The sequence below is a fragment of the Elgaria multicarinata genome, chromosome 6 (assembly GCF_023053635.1).
Source record: "Elgaria multicarinata webbii isolate HBS135686 ecotype San Diego chromosome 6, rElgMul1.1.pri, whole genome shotgun sequence".
NCBI classification, from domain to species: domain Eukaryota; kingdom Metazoa; phylum Chordata; class Lepidosauria; order Squamata; family Anguidae; genus Elgaria; species Elgaria multicarinata.
In genome coordinates, this window is record NC_086176.1 from 37,358,917 (window position 1) to 37,379,004 (window position 20,088).

Sequence of the window (20,088 nt, forward strand, 5' to 3'; positions counted from 1 at the left end):
ATGCTTTTAGTCGATATGTGAACAACGAGTCCATTTCAAAGATGCACACAACTGATGAGCACATTTGGAAAATAGGCACAAAAATAGGCAAAAAGAAAAAAACAAAGCTCGCGATCGGATAAAGATTCTAGTCAGAGAACTTCGGCAAGCTCAGATTTCGCTGATTCACACATCCCTGACCATAGAGGGCAAGTCAGGAGGGACATGCCAACGTGTAGAACCACTGGCAGAAGATGATAAACAGCACTTCAATCCATCACCAATATCAGTTTATTTATATAATGCTTATTAGCATTTCGGAAGCAGAAATAAACGCATATGGAAGCATAAATCAGCAGCGCCCAAGCTGCCCACTTGCCATCTGTGCCTTAGGAAAAACTGCCTACAAAGAACCAGAGCCTTTCCCCCTTAAAACTAAGGTAATTCCTCTAGTCATAGTCTTTAGGCTATTTCATCTCAAGGCTTATCTGCTGTGAGACCCAGCCAGTATCTGCTCTGGTGCACCTCATCTCTCTCCATCCCATATACTATAATAAGGTTAGAATGGTATGATAGAGCTTCGGCTATTGGGCGGTATAAAAATGTAATAAATAAATAAAAAATAAATAAATAAAATAGATCCTTGGTCTTCTAGAATCTGCTGGTGGAAAGGCAGGGCTGTACAAAGTCATATTGTATAGACAAAATAGATGGAATTTAATTTCGCCTAACTTGTAATTTCCCCTTACTATCTCACCAAAGGAGTATGTTTCAATTCAAAATAATGGGGGGGGGGAGGAAATGGGGGAAAGCATTTATACTAAAAACTGCTGTCCTACAAAAACAAAAAAGTTATTTTCATATATACTATAAATAGCTGAAGTCTGCAGAGAAAGATCACGTTCTCTTTTAGATGGCAATATAAAAGTTGCTGGCTTATGTAAGATTTACAACTACGCTGGAATATGCTTAACCAAACAGATGACCTAAATTAATAGTTATGGCTGCTGGCCATCCATCCATTTGTTAGGAAGATTGCTTATTAATGGGCCCAAGGCTGACGTTTTCTCAATGAGAAGTAACAGCTGAAAGATCTCTGTCCTGGCCTCGCCTTACTAAGGAGAGAGGATGATGTAAGATGTGTGCGTGAAAGGAGTGAAGACAGATTCAGATCCAGGTGTAGAGCTGAGAGTTAGCAGAAGACTGGTGATTCTTTTTTAGAGATTTGATGTGAGGTACTAAGAGTGTGTCACCTACCGTGTGCCTCTACTTATGGTCTCCTTATATATTTATAAATAAAGCAAATATTACAAGAACTCTATACCCTCGTTTGCACATAAAGCTCACACATGGTTTGCTCATGAGTACCTCTGGACTGAGGTCAATTTATTTTGGATGAAAAAGTAACTTATAAAATTAATCAAAATGGGTTGTATGCAATCCTGTCCATCCACCAAGAGAAGGGGCACTGCTGATGGAACTTGAAAGGTTGTCACACAGAGGAGCGAGAGGATCTCTTCTCAATCATCCCAGAGTGCAGGAGACGGAATAATGGGCTCAAGTTATAGGAAGCCAGATTCTGGCGGGACATCAGGAAAAACTTCCTTACAGAGCAATATGACAATGGAATCAATTAACTAGGGAAGTAGTGGGCTATCCCACACTAGAGACATTCAAGATGCAGCTTGACAGCCATCTGTCAGAGATGCTTTAAGGTGGATTCCTGCATTGAACAAGAGGTTGGACTCGATCTTATAGGCTCCGTCCAACTCTATTATCCTATGATTCTCCCTCCTCTCTCCGCACAGGCCCCACAAAGTTACCGCAGCAGACTGGGGAGCAAAGAAGAAAGAAAAGGAAAGAAGAGAAAATCCCACTGTATGAGCAGATGTCTACTCATGCTACATTGGATGGAGCCCTATGCTTTTAGTAATCGTGTATACATTTGTGGGGGGCACAGAAGAGCTGATGGAACACATCTAATTTTAAAGTCAGATCTTAAGTGTGACACAATAGTTGGTGCATGGGCAACAGTATATTGTGACTAGGTGTGAAGACTCTAATCCAGTGAAGTAAAATGAATGCTAGAATGCCAGTTTGTTGCCGTGCATCCAGAGGTGGTGCACAGAGCAGATTTATGCACTATACTCTTACTAAAATGGGGAATAGGTTCTTCTAACAAGGGGAATTCAGTTTCTAGTGGGCAGTAGAAACATGGCAGAAGATGTTTAATAATAATATCACCAAAATAACAAGAATTTTATTTATTTATTTTTAAATAAATGGTAAACAGAACACGGACACACATGCAGAAGTGAAGGAGTCAATCACTATACAGCACAGTAGCATTCAAAAGACAAGATGACAGGGGAATAAAACAATGGGCTGGTTTGGATGATCATATCTCAGGATAATAAACTGAAATACAAATAAACCTTTTGACTGCACATGCAGGCTCTTTGCTGTTCCCTTCACAGCGGGAGCCAACAAATCAGGAAATCTTCAGTTAACCAGTTTTCTATTTCAACCAAACTAGGAAACCATGATATAGCAGCTTTCGATCAAGCTAACGTATGAAGCCAACTTCAAAGAATGGCTTCGTATCCTGGCTAGTTCCAAAGATGGTAACCCACTTCAGGTGAAATGGGAAACTATAGTTAATTGAAGATCTCTTGGTTGGATGGAAAGGACTATGTGGATGGCCAAGAGGCTAGTTCATACCTCCGGTTATTAAGCCAAGATGTGATCACCATAATGCAGCCAGTGCTATGTATTTGAATTATTCGAAGGATATTTTTATAGCAGAGGGAGATTTTAAAAATGTTAAGATGCAGTTCAGCTTTTCCACAGTCCAATCTGACTATGCTAAAGTAGTTGAATTTAAGCATTTTATTCTGACATATTCAATGGAACTAAAAATAAATAAAAGAAAGGATAGCTCCAAATTGTGTGATTTTAACTGACATGCAGACCTGGCTGTTAAAAGTAAATTTTAAGATCTCCCATGTAATGCCATGCTGTTAGCCACAAGATGATGCTGTTGTATTTGTTATGGCTCTTCCAATCTTCCATTATATAAGAATGTACTAAGCAGACAAGAACCCCAGGGGGAGACCCATACTGTAGCATCTGCTTGAAAACATGGAGGATTAATTCTCCAAATTTCATAAAAATAACGTTCCTGTTGTTTCAACTTTGCATTTTTGTCTCTTGCAGAATAATTCCAAGCCTGAACTCCAAAGATTTTCTAACTAACGTTTGCATGTGACGGTCAATGTCAGTTTTCAAGGTCAATATTAAGGAACCCACTCTGCAATTGGATTGTTTATGTACAACAAGAGCCAAGCATTTTCAAAGTAGTCAAAAGCACATAAGACAGGAGGTTCTCATTCACATTGAGTTTTTAAGGCGCCGTAAAATCTGACTACTAAAGAATACAGTATCCATATTCATGACACAGGGAACTGTAAAGACAAACAGCTGAAGAAATCCCACCAATGTATGTATTCAGTGAACACTGGTACTTAGATATGGAAAGTATCCAAGTAAAAACATGGAGGGAATCAAAGTATAGGTTGATGCCTTCAGGAAAATATGGCTGCTTCTTAAAAAAAAATAGGAGGAATAGCAGCTATTTATGGACTATCCTATTTTCTGGGTCAGTTTATACAATTGAAATACCCACTGTTGCTTATTTAAGCCATGGTGGCTTATTAAAATCACAGCAAGTGCCAAGCATGATTTCGATAATGACCACCCAGGTGCAACTTGTCATGTCATCCGAACTCAGGTAGCATGCCTTGCTAGAGGGGGGAGGAAAGGAAAGGAACCTCTCATGCAAGCACTTGAGTCATTGCTGACTCCTAGAGGGACACCTGCTTTCGCTGACGTTTTCTTGGCAGACTTTGTAGTAGGGTGGTTTGCCATTGCCTTCCCCAGTCGCAGTTACCTTTCCCCCAGCTAGCTGGGTACTCATTTTACCAACCTTGGAAGGATGGAAGGCTGAGTCGACCTGAGCCGGCTGCCTGAGAACCAGCTTCCGCTGGGATCGAACTCAGGCAGTGGGGAGAGTTTCGGCAGCAGTAACTGCCGCTTACCACTCTGTCCCACATGAGGCTCTGGAGGGGGGACATCTCCCCAATAACCTATGGGCTCTTGTTGAGTTATTGGGGGGGGTTGTTTCCCCCTCCAACAAGCTACGTTGCCCAGATTCTGACAACACGACAAGCCTGGTCTGGGAAATGATTACGGAAATCACACCTGGCAAGTGCTGCAATTTAAATACGCCACAGTGGCTTATTTTGATCATGGGAAACAGGTCCAACTTTCAAGAGACATCAGCTTTCAATTTCAGCTTCCAATTAAGTATTTCCACCAACCCCTGTGAGTTCCAACAAAACCCACATTAAGAATACAATAGTTACTGTCTTTATTTAAAACTAAATGTAACTTATAATATAGACATTGCTAATTTTTGTAAGCAGTACTATTGTTTAACATAACAAAGAATACCTGTAACAAAAACTCCAATTCATGTCTTTCTCCTTTCCACCGCTCTGCCTGACACCTAATCTCCTCTGCTGTCTCCTCCCTGATCTCTGACTCTATCAGGCTCTTTTGCTCCTTGTGTCGTTCCTTGGTCTCCTTGATATGGATACAGTTTGACTTTAATAAAATCATAGGTGCTAAATATCAAAAATGTTGATATTAAAACTACCAGTCAGAAGTTATGTCACAGATAATTCTGATTCTGGTTTCCTAATTTGTGATCAGTAAGAGCCAATTCACACAAGATGATTCATAGACATCACTCGCTGCGCATTCAGTGTATAAAGCTTGCTGTTTGAGTGAATAGGCCTTACGTTAAGCCCGGATACACAGGCCACAGATTGACAATGTGTGTGCTCCCTCCTCCGCCTTACATAGAGGGGACAAGAAAAGAAGCTTCTGCTCCTACTAAGCAGAAACCCTTAATTTGCCATTGTGTCTGACTGAGGCAAAATACAGTTTCTTCAAACCAATCTGCCTACAAACTAGGACTGTCAACTACAGTTCCATTCATGCTAACTTCACCCACCTCTGGAATTTCATGCTAGTTCCTCACTCCCTTAACAAGCTACTTAACCTTGGTTTCAACAGAGCTTCTACCGAGGCAAACATTTTAAGAAGTGGTATGTTTGTAACATGCTACAAAGACAATAGATACTAGAGTTGTAACAAGAAATGACTTGCTACAGAATAAAAAAGGAATATTTCCAACAATGCTTAAGTTTACATGGAATGGTTTTGCTGTGGCGATATTTCCTACCACAACATTTTGAGGATAAAAGTGGGGGATGTGGGGAGACCAAACATGCCACCCTGAGCTCCTTGGATGAAGCACAGGGTGAGAATGGAGGCACATCTAGAAGCACCTTTATAAGAATTGGTGCTTAGTTTTGCCTTCTTTTCCTCCTCCTTCCTGAATGCTTTTTCATCCAAGTCTTTCAGATTATAAGCCTGAGGGCAGGGACTATCTTATTACTGATCTTTGTAAACTACTCTGAGAGCCTTTTTCTGCTGAAGACTGAGATAAAAATGCTTTTAATCAGTGGAGGCTTGGTGGCTCTAGTATCAGCGAAGCAGTGAATCCACCCTGGGTTTCAGTCAGAACTAGTCAGAACTCTAAGGAGCTAACCAAAGTGCCAACTTCTTTAAAGTTCTGACTGAAACCTGGATCAGATTCATTGCCCCCCCCCCATGACGTCAGAGCTACTAGCCTCCATTGCTTTTAATGTTTACAAAAGGAATAAGAAGCATATCATTCTATATTGTCCCAATACTTAAAACATGAATTAAGACAAACCTTCAAAATATTGTCCAGTTTAGTCCTCTCCTTTAAAAGCAACTCATATTCATTGTTGCAGGTATTGATAATGAGTTCTTTCTCTGATATGTCACTCATAAGCCTCTGCTGTTTTTCCTCCCATTGCTGCTTAGCTATGTGATAGCTTCTCTCCATCTCATTCAACTTCTGCTGAAAGGCTCTGATTGTTGCTATTGGGAAAAGAAACAAGGCAATGTGCTAGTTGAGCTTAAATATACAATATAACCACAGGGTTTTCTCTTTCTTCTACCTGAACATAGAAGAGAGCAACAAAATGACAGCAATATTCAGGAGCTGCGGATTTCTTACAATTTGCGTTGTCGTATTGAATTGTTACAAATGAAGAGATTGATACAAGAACCCACCCAAAGTTTCTGGTTAATGCCAAAGAGGGACAACAAAGGACAGGGAGAGCAAATAGATAAAAGCACTGTGCATGATTAGCACAACATATAAAGTCAAACTGACATCAGCTTGGTGAACAATCAGTTAGAATGACTCACCTACAAAATCAGTAATAGCCTGAGCAACTTGCCCACAAATATAACCTAAAAGAAAACAAGAGCCTAGCTTGGTACATCTCCCCTGACTGGTCTCTTGAAAAGCCTTCTTGAACTGTCTTTTAAGTCACAGTACTTAAAAAAAAAACCTTCCCCCCCCCCCAAATGTTGTGGAGAAGCTCTGTGAGCGGTGAGCATACCTCCAAGTAGTAAGCATGGCAAAACTATCCAAAGGTTAGTTGGATAGTTTCAAGAGGGGTAGCCGTGTTAGTATGTTGCAGCAAAAACAACTAAGAGTATTATGACAGCTCATCAGATTGCATCTGCTGGACAACGTCCATAGAAGCTTGTGCTAGAATAAATGTGTAAGTCTTTAAGGTGTGCTACAAGATTCTTTGTTGATATTTGATAGGTACTCCTCTACAAAGTCTCTTTTCCCTCACACCTTTTATTTTCTCTATAAAAGGTGGGGGGATAGTCTACAATACATTAAGGGCTCATCTACACTTAGATCCCTTTTGAGAGGGAGGAGAGATGACTGCATGGTTTCCAGCTTCCGAGACCGTCCCTCACAGGGCACACGTCAGGAATGTTTCCCAGGAGTAAAGGAGAGTCTTTGCGGGAGGACATGCGCCCCGTGATGGTGCTTCCGAAGGTGTATCGGGAGAAGTGGGCGGGACTGGACAAATGGGTATGGGGCATGGATTTTTAAAAAATACCTCCACTGAGATGTGCACCAGCACAAATACACAGAAATGCAAGGGGGATAGGTACTGTGTCGAAGATGTACTCCTGCACATCGATATGTTTGTGTTTAAAAAAAAATACACACGGTCATGGCCAAAACATTCCAATAACCAATCAAAAATGTACCTAAAATGGTGGCCGCCCACTCCTGCACATGTCCAAAACCTCTGAACATGCCCCTGACAATGGGTAGGCTCTTCGCCGAGCTCGGAACTCATGCCAAACAGCAACAGCTTTGGGAAGGGATGCACACCAGCCGTGGACTTCGGGATCATAGCAAGAGAGCCAAAAAAATGTGGTAAAGCAGTCAGCAATAGCCCTGAATAACTGAGGGGTGGGTCCCTAGATCACAGCGGGAGTAGGTGAATGTCATGTGGCACGGTAGGGACGACCTCGATATTATTCCAGAATAAATGGCTGGTGTAGAAGAGGCCACAGTGATGTTCAGGCAGCTTCTCATTTGTTGCATTCAGACAACGCAATAGTCAACAGTTGTTTATCTAGGGATTATTCCCCACACAACATGATAATAATCAACAGTGGTGTAGATTAGGATCCACGCTGAGTTGACTCACTCATCCCCTGCCCCTCTCCCCACTCAGTCCTCCTGCTAGTATTTCATCAGCCATTGCTAACAAAAATCTATCCTGCCAGCTGGACGAGAGCAGCAGCCACCGCTTTGACCACTCGGGCCTTGTGGCTCTGTGGCTGATGAAATAACCAATGGTGGCCAAGGAAATAACCAGCGGTGCCCTCCACACAACATGATACCAATGGTGGTTCAAATAGCCAACTCTGCACAGCACTGGTTATTTGCGTTGGTTATTTCGCACAAATAACCAACTATTGCTTTAAAAAAAACCTCCCTTCACACAACACAATGACCCATGTTGGATTAAATAACCAACTATCAACTATTTAAACCACCACTGGTTATCATGTTGTCTGAACCCAGTCAATGTTTCAGCCTGAATGATCTGAGAGAAGGCTTGAGAGTCCTCCTGGAGCCATCTCTGTCACTTGAGGCTCAAGCAGCCTCAATGGCATGGAGTGCCTGCTACCAACTTTGGTTGGTGGCCCAGCTACGTCCCTATCCGGCTTCAGGTATCTACATTCTGGCAACCTCCAAGTTAGATTACTGCAATGCACTCTACATGGGGCTGCCTTTAAAGATGGTTCGGAAGCTGCAGCTTGTGTAAAATGCAGTGGCCAGATAGATAATGGAGACAAGAGGTCCAAACATATAACACCAATTCTGGCCTCGGAGGGTGACAACAAGAGAAAGGGCCTTCTCGGTGGTGCCCCCCTAATCATGGAATGATCTCCCTGACGAGGTCCGCCTGGCACCAACATTGTTAACTTTTCAGTGCCAGATTAAAACTGCCCTCTTCTCTCAGGCATTTGGCAGCATATAATAAGCTTATAATTAGGTCCTGAATCCACTTTGGCTGATTGTTTTAAAAAATGTTTTTAGATATATTTTGCTTGTGTTCTATCTGTTTATATGGTTTTTATGTAAATGTTTTTTATTACTTTGAATAATGAGTTTTAATGGTTTTTAAAATTTCTGAACCATCTAGATAGCTTTGGCTATGGGGCAGTATAGAAATATAAAAAATGAAATGAATGAAATAAAAAGAAATCCCACAATTAAAAAACAAGCATGAACTATAAAAAAAATATGACATTTTGTCCAAAGTGAGAAATTCCCATGTAAGATGTAACAAAGACAGTCAGGATTAAATACACATTGTTTATTCATACAACATTGAGCTTTACACCGTTTCATGAACAAAAACAAATAGGTCCCTGGCCAAGGAGGTTACAATCTAAATTTGACATCTGGAAAAACAACAGAGGGAAAGACAAGAGTAGCAATACCTTTTATATGTTTTGCCCTAAATCCAAAGGTTCTGAAACTCTGATGTGCTGAAGTTACTTGAAGTAATTATGATTACTTCAATGCACACAGTTCTACTGTGAATTTAGAAAAAGTGCCCTAGACTTCATTTCACTGCATTTTATGACTACTGGCATGTGCACGAACGCAACTTCAGACGCAGGGACTTGAATTATATTTCAAATCATTTAAAATTATGTAAGAAAGAAAAAGGGCTTTCCAAAAGAAACCATTAATAGATCAAGAGGGGGGAAAGATAATTCAAGAGTCACAACCCAAACATGTGCCTGAGAAGAATAAGAGAGAAGAAGCCCACAAGCCCACAGGGAAACCCTCTAGACAGTATGTCTCGACATACCACAGAGCAGGCATTAAAGCACCAACTCCAAGCAATCAAATAGAGAAAGGGAGAAGTTGCTAAGCGACTGGAGAGAGAAAGCATTAATTAAGCCACAACCTAGGAGAAACCAGAGGAGCAAAGTACTCAGGATTCAGCACTGGCTACTGGTTCGAATTTGGAAACCATATTTTAGGCATATTGCCACAATCGCCATAAAGCCAAAAGCTTCCCACTTGAATATTTCACACAGAAATCTTTTGTATGCAACATTACAAGGGGCTTTAAAACCTTTTGGAATGCAGGCAGGGGGCATTGAGTGTGAGGAAGGGAAAGAGGAAGACAAGACAGATCAAATGTCAGATCTGATTCTTAAGAGTTTTTTGTGGTATAGAGGCATCTTCAGAGAGATGAGAGCAAACAGAATTTTAAGCCCATAATCTCACTTTCACCAACATTCATGCTTTTGGTGGTGAGAGTGGGTGGGACTTACTTTTTTTTAGAAAGGCAACAAAATCAGGGATTGTAAAGAATATAAACAAAGAATATAAAAACAGAGAAAAATATACACAAAAATGGTGAACAGTGCAAGAAACATTATAGAGAATGATAACACATGTTAGATAAGGTGTTATATCCAATGGGATTCTAGTTTTGCCCTACCTCAGAGAGGAACATTGGGCAGGCTAACAGATTAGTGGAAGAAAAGGGCAGGAGGCACAGCACCTGCAGCCTCTCTCATTGCCTTGAAAAGCATATGCAGAGTGTCCAGTTAAGTTCTGACAGCTCTAGAAGTTAGTCATTTTATTTAGTTTGGGTAGTGGGATATGTAGGTGGTGAAGGAAGAGACTGGAGGGGCAGATAGAAGCAATAAGTCCACAATGTGTTCAATAAAATCAAGATACTGTATCAGCTTATAGGCCAAAGGCAATGTCCTACTGCAGTTCATTAATTAGGCTGGGTTTGAAACCTTACCTTGAAGATGCTCAACATGTTTGTTTGCTTCACATAATTTGTCTTCTGAGGAATACCGTTCTATGCCAACTTCTTTCCTTGCAATAGCAAGGTCATATTCCAGGCTTTGTCGAACAGCCTCACCTTTCTCAACTTCTGCTCGCAATTTGGCAATCTGACTTTCATAGTTTGATAGCTGTAAAAGTAAGTTAGTCAAACTATTAATAACTTTGCTTGTAAATATTCAAGCAATAAACTATTTAAGAGACAATTTATTAATTATTATTATTTATTACATTTATTTATTTATTTATTTATTTATTACACATATACCGCCCCCATAGCCAGAGCTCTCTGGGCGGTTTACAAAGATTAAAAATAGAAGATTACCCAGTTCACATATAACAACAATTCATGTGTTATTTAAGACAGGAATTGGCCAAGCTAGAGTGAACAAGCATGCTGCCTACTGCACACTTGTCATTTCCGCTTTCAACTAACAATCCAGGAATGCCCATTCCTGGGTTGTCATGATGTCCAAACCCAGGAACTCTGACCTGTTTAAGAATTCAACAACCTGGAGTTAACCTAAAAACAAACCATGGATGGTTGTTGTTTTGCCTCTAAACAAAGTTTCTGGGTTTGCACATCATATTAACAATTCATATTAACAATTTTGTGTGAAGCAGCTGATGTGTCAAAAATTATGTGGAAATCCAGTCTTCGATCTATTTTTATGAGGTTATAGTAGCTTAAAATACTGGCAATGTCCTCATCGAAAGTCAACAAAAACAACATTAGTATACTCAATCTTATTCAGCTTCACTGACAAAAAATAGAAAAATGAAAGCGATATCTCCCTAAATCCATCTCTTACCAGAAAGGCAAGATCACACTATCCTCACAATCTATCAAGTAACAAGCTAAAGAATAAAAATATTCCATACTGAAAGGACAGAAACGCAGCAGCTACTTGGTAAGGAAAAACGTATTTCAAAACTTCTTCTGCAGGAAAGAGGAATTCAGCTACAATCGCTCAACTAAAAACAAAACTGTAATGGGAAAAGATAATCTCTAAAGAACAAACTAGATGTAAGACATTGATGCTGTTTGGCCCACCTTGGTTTGTTTAACTGGCAGCCATTTTAAATATTGAAGCTGCAGCTTGTCATGTTGTCCAAACCCAGAGACCATGGGTTATGCAAGGGTTAAACAACCCTTGGATAACCCAAGAGGCCATGCATTAGACAGGTTCGGATGACATGACAAGCCACAATTTGAATATTTTTTAAAACAATGCCTAGCATGCACTAAAGCCCCCCCAAGGCTTAAACAAGTGATAGCAGAAACTGGGGTAGTGAATCAATGCCAACTAGAGGCTTTTGAGGGCCTTCACATTCCTAGGTGGGGATGGATAATGATCAGGTTCACAGCAGGAGCAGAACGGGAATTTCATCTTTTCCTCCCCTGTAGTGCTACTGAGGAAAATCCCTCCTGAGGCTGCTATTTTCATTTGGAGGAAATCCCCCATTGGTGTTCTACTGCTGAGCTAGGTTCTCTCTTCCAAGTAGCACAATTAGCAAGAAACAGGGACAGGAGGGTCAAGTAATTGCCTGTCCATTTGAACAAACAGTGTAAGCATTTCTTTTCTCCTACTTAAGGATGCCATATTCCCAAGCACAACATCTTCTCCCCCAAAGTCCACACACAGTAAAACAGTGGTAGAGCACATGGTTTGCATGCAAAAGATCCCAGGTTCGATCCCCAACATCTCCAGATAGGGCTAGGAAAGAATCCTGCCTGAACCCTGAAGAGCCGCTGCCAGTCAGTATCGACAATATTGGGCTAGATGAACCAATGGTATGACTCAGTATAATGCAGCTACCTAATGTTCCTTCAATCCCCAGCCCCCTCCAACTTCCAATAGAAAATAGATAGCAATCTGGTTGGAAGGCATGACCAGGATCCAGGAACCATGTAACTAACTCTATGTGGCCTAGGGAAGTTTGTGTTTCTTAAACAGCACCACTATCACCTTCCATGCCATCCAGAAATCTCCCTTTGACGCTAAAGGAGCTTTCAGAAATCAGATTGTGTCAAATGGCTCGGGGATCAACTATTCAAGGAAGAAGAAAACCAAAGTCTCACTGGGCATGCCCAAGCTTGCAGACACGACTGAAGTTGCCCTTCGCTCAAAGCCCATGCTAACTGCTCACCGCATGTAAAGGGAAGCAGAGATGGACAGATTAAGTAAATAAATAAATAAGTTCTCCCTATAACAAATGTAGCTATGGCATTGTTGTCTTGTTAAGAAAGAGACACAGGGAAAAGCCACAAGGGAAAATAAAAGTTTGGGGCAGCATAATGAATCCCTTTTCACTGCCTGCTTTTCTGTGCATTGAGGGCTGTGTCACTGTAGCTGTTCACTCTCCAACTCCCTCACTGCAGTCGGAGGAACCGATTTTAGAAAACGCTAATAGTTAACCCAATTATTTATTCATAAAAGACAACACTGCAGCTTCCCATATGTTTTTACAAACATTTATTGATATGGATATGGGCTAGCAGGAGTTTGGAATGATACTGGGCAAAGCCAAGTCATACAACAAAACGAGCACATTATAGAAAGAAGTTCTGCATACAGTCAAAGCACTTACCTCTGTGTTATGTTTAGCGGTTATATCCAGTTTCTCCTTTTTGGCTTGATGGAGTTTTCTTCTCAGATCTTCCTTAGTTTCCATTTCAGGCTCTCTGAGATTATGTGGAAATGTCTTTCCAGACTGCCTGCTTCAAGATACAAGGACTTAAGTCTACCAGTATTTTCACAGCCATATCACTTCCAAATAATCAAGGAAGCAATCCCAAACACACTTACCCGGGGGTAAGTCCTGTTGAGATACATTAGATTTGTTTGCAAGGAAATATGCATAGTACCTGGCTATTAATGAAACTGTATGAATCCCAATCAGAATTAGCATTCTAGTTAATCTCCTTTAAGATTATCCATAATATCCACAGCGTTTTCCAATATTTTAGGTCGTCTCTTATTACACCTTGTGTCCCTTTCTATTTTCATAAGTGGCCCAAAATAAATGTCCACATACATAATCCTACCCAGAAAAATGAAATGTATTTCTCAGTTGAGTAGAAATATAAAATTGTCTTTTCTTCTAAAGTTATTCTCCAACCATTATAGCAACGGCCCAAAACTTCACACACCTGTGAAAGCTGATAATTCTAGATTAACATTGTTTATGCCCAAAAATACAATTCCCTAAATTAGAATCATACCAGCTAACACTATTGGTGTTGCACTAGAGGTCCCCAACACTAGTGCAATGCAGTGCAATGTTAGTGCTGGGTCCACCCACATGGCAAGCTTCTATCAAACATTACTGATATTAGGATGGCCAGATAGAAGACAGAATAGGCCTCCTGTACCTTTTACAGTTGTGTAGAAGAGGCAATTTAGCAGGTATAGCCTGCCATGCCTAATGAAATTTCCTCTTCTACAACAGTTAAAGATGCAGGAGCCCTAAGTTGGATTAGTCACAGCTGGTAATGTACGATTCAAGCCATATTTCTAGTTAATGAGAAAAAGGGCAGCTGATTGGTTTGAGATGTGCCAAGGGAGAGTAAGTTTACACCAGATGAACACAGCTTGCAGTTTAATTATTGCAATATTATTGTTGTTATTGTAAGATCAATATAAACAGTTATCTTTTTATGCACTGAAAATATATTTTTTTGGAAGTCAGGTATAATTTTTGCCTTACAGATACTTTATTCTATTGAGAAAAAAATAGAATGCAATCGTATCTTGATCTTCTGCAACAATTACCGATGTAACTATGGCAGCTGCACACAAAAGGTGTTTTTAAATTGGAAGCAGAAGGAAAGAAACACTATTTTAAATTAATATTTAAAGAGAAAGACCAGGGTCACACACAAACTATGACTTACTTAATCCAGGGTTGCTGCTTTACCCAGAGTTAACCCACAATTTGGCTGCCAGATGAGTGAGCAAATGGCTAATTGATTGGTCAATTTCTAGGTTGTTTGGTTCCTGTCCCCTTTGCCCTCTCCCTCCTACATCCCAAATGCCTTTGTAATACTAGTACTGGCATGTAGAGCGAGTGTTTTTACTAGTCTTGCCTGCCACCTCCATAGTGTAGCAAAACAACCCAGTGTTCTGGGTTCACATATAACAACCCATGGTTTAAATAATCCAGAGTTCCCAACCCAGCAACAAACCATGGGTTCTCTTTGTGGGCTGTTTATGGTAAACACCCTACAGTTAATGCATAGTTCCGGTTCACACATGACAACCCACAATTCAACAATCTATGGTATGGGTTGTCATTACATGCGAACCCCTGTACAATACACAGAAAACTAAGGCTGCAATCCTAAATCCATTTACCTGAGAGTAAGCCCTGATGAATTCAATGAGACTTCTTTTTCAGTAAGCATACATACGATTGCACTTGATTTGTTTATTTGTAAATAATTATATCCCACTTTATATAATTTTAAAAAGCAACAAAAATCAAAACAATCCAGAAATAAGAACAGTAAGTTAGAATTACAGAAAAAATAGTATTGCAACGTCAGTTAATATGAAACAAAATAGGCAAAAACCTAGGAGGAAAATCAGCAGGAAAATAGGTTAGGTCTCCAATAAGCAACAGACTGTAAAATGCTTCCCTAAACAACACAACTGAACAAGAAAATGAAACCTGCTTTAAAATGGGGCCAGGCAGGTTTCACTAAAGGCAATGAAGAATGTAGGCATCACAGCTGAAAAGACCTTGCCCCTTGTAAAAAATTACATGTTAACACTGATAGCTGCTACCATACTTTGTAAGAAAATGACAACTGTAGTATTTGAAAGGACAGGTTATACAGGTCTGACATTTTTTCTTGTGAGCAAAATTGAATGGGTAGAAATAATAAAATCTTGTGGCATAAGAATAATCACCTCACAGCTAAAAATGTGTGGCATTACACATAAAGAGCATGATTCATCCCATACATATTAACAGTGCAATCTTATGCACATTTACTCTGAAATAAATTGTACTGCAGGATTGCAACCTTAGATGCACTTACAAGTCCATTCAGAAGTACACCCCACTGAGCTCAATGGGGCTTGTTCTTGGTTAAGTATGTATAGGATTTCAGCATGTAATTTTAAGTAAGCATTGGTTTGTGATTTAAATATATATCCAGTGCATTTAAACACAACCCGTTTATGAAGATTTCATTTTGGGTTTTGGTCATTAAACAAGCAGGCTGTAGTTCTGAAGAGCATTTGATTTCTACTAAAGATACCTGGATTACGCACTGACCTGGCTTGCATGCCACACTGCAGTTGTTTAACCCAAGGAATTGAAGTGGACGAGTGATGTGACAAGTTTGCTGCCTCCCGCACGCTCGTTGTTTCAACTTTCAATTAACAACATTGATTAACATGTTGTTCTGAGACATGTGAACTAGAAACTCTGGGTTGTTTCTGAGTTGAACCCAGAAACAGCCCAGATTTTCCAAGTTCACTGATCACAGAAGAGGAAACAATGCAGGAGATTAAGTGCATTCATAGCTCAGTTCAGACAACACGTTTCTCTATGGTGGTTTTTAGAACTCCATGGTGGTTTTACACCACCATTGAGAAATGTGTTGTCTGGAGGGAAAACTCCACCCCACGGTGGAGTTTTTTTAAAGAAAATGCTCCACGCTGTGCAGAGGTTTCTGCACAACCAATGTGTTGTGTGGAGGGCTCCATGGAGTTCTCTGTTGTGTTGAGTTGACTTTTCCCTGGCTACAGAGTTCTCTGGCAAGAGCAGAGAAAGGAGGGAGTGCCACTCTAGGACAGTCGCTGGGATTGGTTTTTTGCAGCAATGACTGATGGGATACCATCAGGAGGACTGGGGGAGGAGAGAGGGCGGAGGAACTGTCAATCAAACATTGTGTTGCCTTTTACTCAACTCCATACAGTCACACAACGGTGGAGTTAGAACATGTTGTGTGGGGAGTACCCCCTACAAACTCAACCACCGAGTGGCGTTTTCCCACTGCGTAGAGAAACGTGTTGTCTGAACTGAGCCATTGCTTTGCTTATCCCCAGCAATTTCTGGGTTAAAAAAAAACAGGAATTGCAGTGTGGTGTTCAAACTGGTTCACTGTCTACAGTACTCTATATTTCTAAAATGTAGCATTAATTATCTACTTCTCAAGGATATTGTGAGGTTAAACACATAAGAATTATTAAGTACTCTGAACATTAGAAAGTTAACATTAAAACCATTAACAATGGTTTCAGCTTAAAAACTCCAAATTGTCACTTGGAACGATACTAAAAATATAGCGCAACAGGCAAAAATAGTTCTGGTGGTTAAATGTTCTAACCTTAAAGGTGGTCTAAAAAATTTAAATAAATACAACTACACAAGTGTCTATTTTTGGGAGCTACTAAGTGGTAGAAATCCCCATAAACAAACTAATCACAGAATGAAAATATGTATTGCTAGATTTCATTTTAATTAAAGAACGGAACTCACCATTTCATTTCAGGCACTATATAATTGATCTGAGAATTCATGTCAACTAAATTTGTGCCTCTTAATCTATTTTCTCTGAACAATGAATGTAATCTTCATAATTAATATTCTTTATAGCAAAAGGAAGACTTCAAATATCGCTTGTTATGATACACATATTTAATAGATGTTTTAATGGCATTCTCTTCATAGTAAAAGTGGTTCAGATTTATTCACAAATAATGAGCTACTAAACAGTGTAGAATCAATTACCATGAAACAATATATTATCAGTTACTATTGGACAGTGGCCAACTGAAGTATATAGTTACAATCTAAATAACCACAGGATTAACAATGGGGCAAAACTAAATGGCACTGATGGATAAACAAAAGGTCTAGGCACACCTAAAATTGTCTAGATTAGGATGCAACACAATGTGAATCACAACCCACTATGTGAAGATCAATGCTTATAACATGGCCCATAATCTTTTGCATGAGCTGATATTCAGTGGCACACATTCAGAAGTTCTTTAGCCGGTGAGCCAACAAGGAAAGTGTTTACTGAAGGCAAAAAGTTGAAGAGATTTTTGGATGATTACCATCTAGAAGGTATCCAGTTTTGAATACAAATAATTTTGTTTTGATCCAGATGCCCAACTAGTTTTGTTCTTAACCTAAATAGGGTTTCTATTCATGGCAGTGAAGAGAGTCTTAGTGTTTTAGACCAAGAAATATCATCTAGATTGCCACTTGATCTTTGCGATTTGCTCCTCTGTGGATCAAAGACCCACAAAGCTATTTAAATTTTAAAAAAATCTTTTGACCAGCGTACACAACCCAACTCTTGTCACTACAACTCCAGCAACGTTGAATTTATCTCAATATAAGGAACAGAGTCTCAGTGTTCTTTCCTCTTCATTCCTCACTTGATAACTACACAGGCAAGGGGATTACAAGAGCATGTGCAGTGTGCATGTAAGTGTGGTTAAAGAATGATCATATCACCTACTATTTTCAATCACAGCAATCTAATACCAGCTTTGTTTCATTGCTCAAGTTAGCTGGCAGCAGATCTTACTCATCTGCTTGACAGTGCAATCCTAAACATGTCTACTCAGAAGTAAACCCTTTCAAATAATGGTGCTTACTCTCAGGTACGTGGATATAAGGATCGAAAACTTAAGAAACTAAAAAGGTTCGAAATAAAACTTAATGAATGACACGTGAAATCCATTAGCAAATACAAAGGTTTTACATGCCCCACTAGAAAACGATACACAACAGGTGTGTTATGTAGGTGGTAAGGAATCGTATATTTTGAACGTTAAAGGTTCCAAATCGCTTGAAGTGACGGTCAACATACCTATTAAATTAGCTTTGCTCACACTTATTACCTAGTACTGCAACTTTTTACTTCTTCTAGAAAGCCTTTTCGCTTATAACAGCTGCAAGGCAGACAAAGAGTCAACAAGGGATATCTCACTGCTTTCACAGACTTGACCCGATGAATTTCTACCCACTACAACAAACGTTCAGGAGCTGTGCCAGGAAAAAAGAACAGCAGCAGTCCTAGTGTTATCCAACTTCTGCGTCTCCTTGCAAAGCCATTCCTCCTCACTGCACATGACAACAAAGGTTAGAGGATGTGACAACTTCGCTCCTGCTCTAACTGCTACCCATCACCTCCCAAGCCCTATTGGTCTAGGAAGCTATATAGACATCCCCAGAGGCTCCCCTCACAAACCAAAGTACTTGGCTTAACTTCCTCTCCTACATCTCTAGTTTCCAACTATGCCCCTGCCAGTCTCCGCTTACTCAAGGAAATCGCTGCCCCACCAATATTCCATATCCTCACGCTCCATCTCCGTTGCTCTGCCTTCTTCATACCTGCCCGCCGTCCTTGCACGCGAAAGCAACAGCGCGAAGCCACCAGGGCAGCCCAGAACCCAAAACACGGCGCTAGGACCCAGGGATTAAAGCTAAGCCTCGCCCAGCGTCTCTCCGGAGAGGTTTTGCAACGGCCACTTCCGGTAACAGCACAGACGCAGCCTCAGGAAGCGGCCGCCAATCCAGCAGCTTCGGCCCTCCTTTCGCCTCAGAACGCCGCTTCTTATTGGAAGAACGGGAAATTGTGACGCTGCGCGCTCGAAATGGGCGGAGAGCTGACGCTTCGCTCGAGCTTTATTTGTGTCCAACTTCTACAACAAGCATGCGCAGAGGCAGGGAGGCGTGGAGTGGTTACTCCCGCTCTGTTTGGCGCTTTACTAAAACCAGAAATCGTTAAAGAGCAGGCGCTGCTTAGCGGCTAGCTCTTTAACAGTGAAGGGAAAGTGCGTAGTGAGTGTCTGTCTTTGCAGTTCTCTTTAGCTGAGACTTCTCCAAACTGGTGCCCTCCATATATGTTGGACTGCAACTCCCAGCATCCCCAGCTGGCCAGGGGGTGCTGGGAGTTGTAGTCCAACATATATGGAGGGCACCAGTTTGAGAAAGGCTCCTCTAGCTGATATATTTCCTGCCTAAATAACCCAGTCCTATGTACATTTACTCAAAGCCAAATACCACTGAATTCAATGGGAATTAATCCCAAATAGGATTACAGCCGTTAATATAACACATCTCAGCATCCAAATTGAAACACCATTTTCAATGCCTGTGGATATTCAATGTTTAAATAGCACTTGTAGTAAATATTAGGTATAAATACAAAGCCATTGCTTGTATCAATATTAATCCTACTTAGAGTAGACTCATAGAAATTAAGTCTAATATTATCTTTAGTCTAATATTAGACACAACTAAACCCCTTATTCATTTCTTTCTTATATTTTTCTACTGCCTCATAGCCAAAGTTCTCTGGCTGGTTTACAAAGGTTAAAAACAGTAAAATACAGTATGCAAAGTTTAAAAACTATTTACATGAAGTAATATACACAACAAAGCATATCTAAAAATGACTGAACAGTTAATCAAGACAGACCCAAGACCATTTAAATACTCATAAGCTGTCAAATGCCTCAGAAACATATTTTCAGCGCCAAGTTAACAATGTTGGTGCCAGAGGCAGGACTTATTGGGCAAATCATTCCACATTTGGGGGGCTACCACTGAAAAGGCCATCTCTCTCATTGCCGCCTTAGGAGCCTCCCTCAGAGGTGGCACCTAAAGGAGGACCTTAGATGCTGAGGAGAGAGTACAGGTAGGTTCATGTCGGCAGAGGCGCTCCATCAGGTATTGGGGTCCCAAGCCATGTAGTGTTTTAT

The 20,088-nt window shown here is 40.4% G+C and overlaps 1 protein-coding gene across 3 annotated transcripts in view; it reads right to left on the reverse strand.

Annotated features, from left to right (window-relative positions):
- Positions 1–18,766, reverse strand: part of CCDC171 (coiled-coil domain containing 171) — a 210,964-nt gene extending 192,198 nt beyond the window's left edge. Inside the window, exons 1-5 of one of the 3 annotated variants that reach the window (XM_063129239.1) lie at positions 18,644–18,766; positions 12,941–13,070; positions 10,305–10,479; positions 5,825–6,015; positions 4,492–4,623 (exon numbers count right to left, since the gene is read on the reverse strand). In XM_063129239.1, coding sequence (XP_062985309.1) covers positions 4,492–4,623; positions 5,825–6,015; positions 10,305–10,479; positions 12,941–13,070; positions 18,644–18,690 — 675 coding nt within the window. In that variant the 5' untranslated portion in view covers positions 18,691–18,766. The remainder of the gene's footprint in view (positions 1–4,491; positions 4,624–5,824; positions 6,016–10,304; positions 10,480–12,940; positions 13,071–18,643) is intronic. The other 2 variants (XM_063129238.1, XM_063129237.1) reach the window with 2 other exon arrangements.
- Between the last annotated feature and the right edge of the window lie 1,322 nt (positions 18,767–20,088).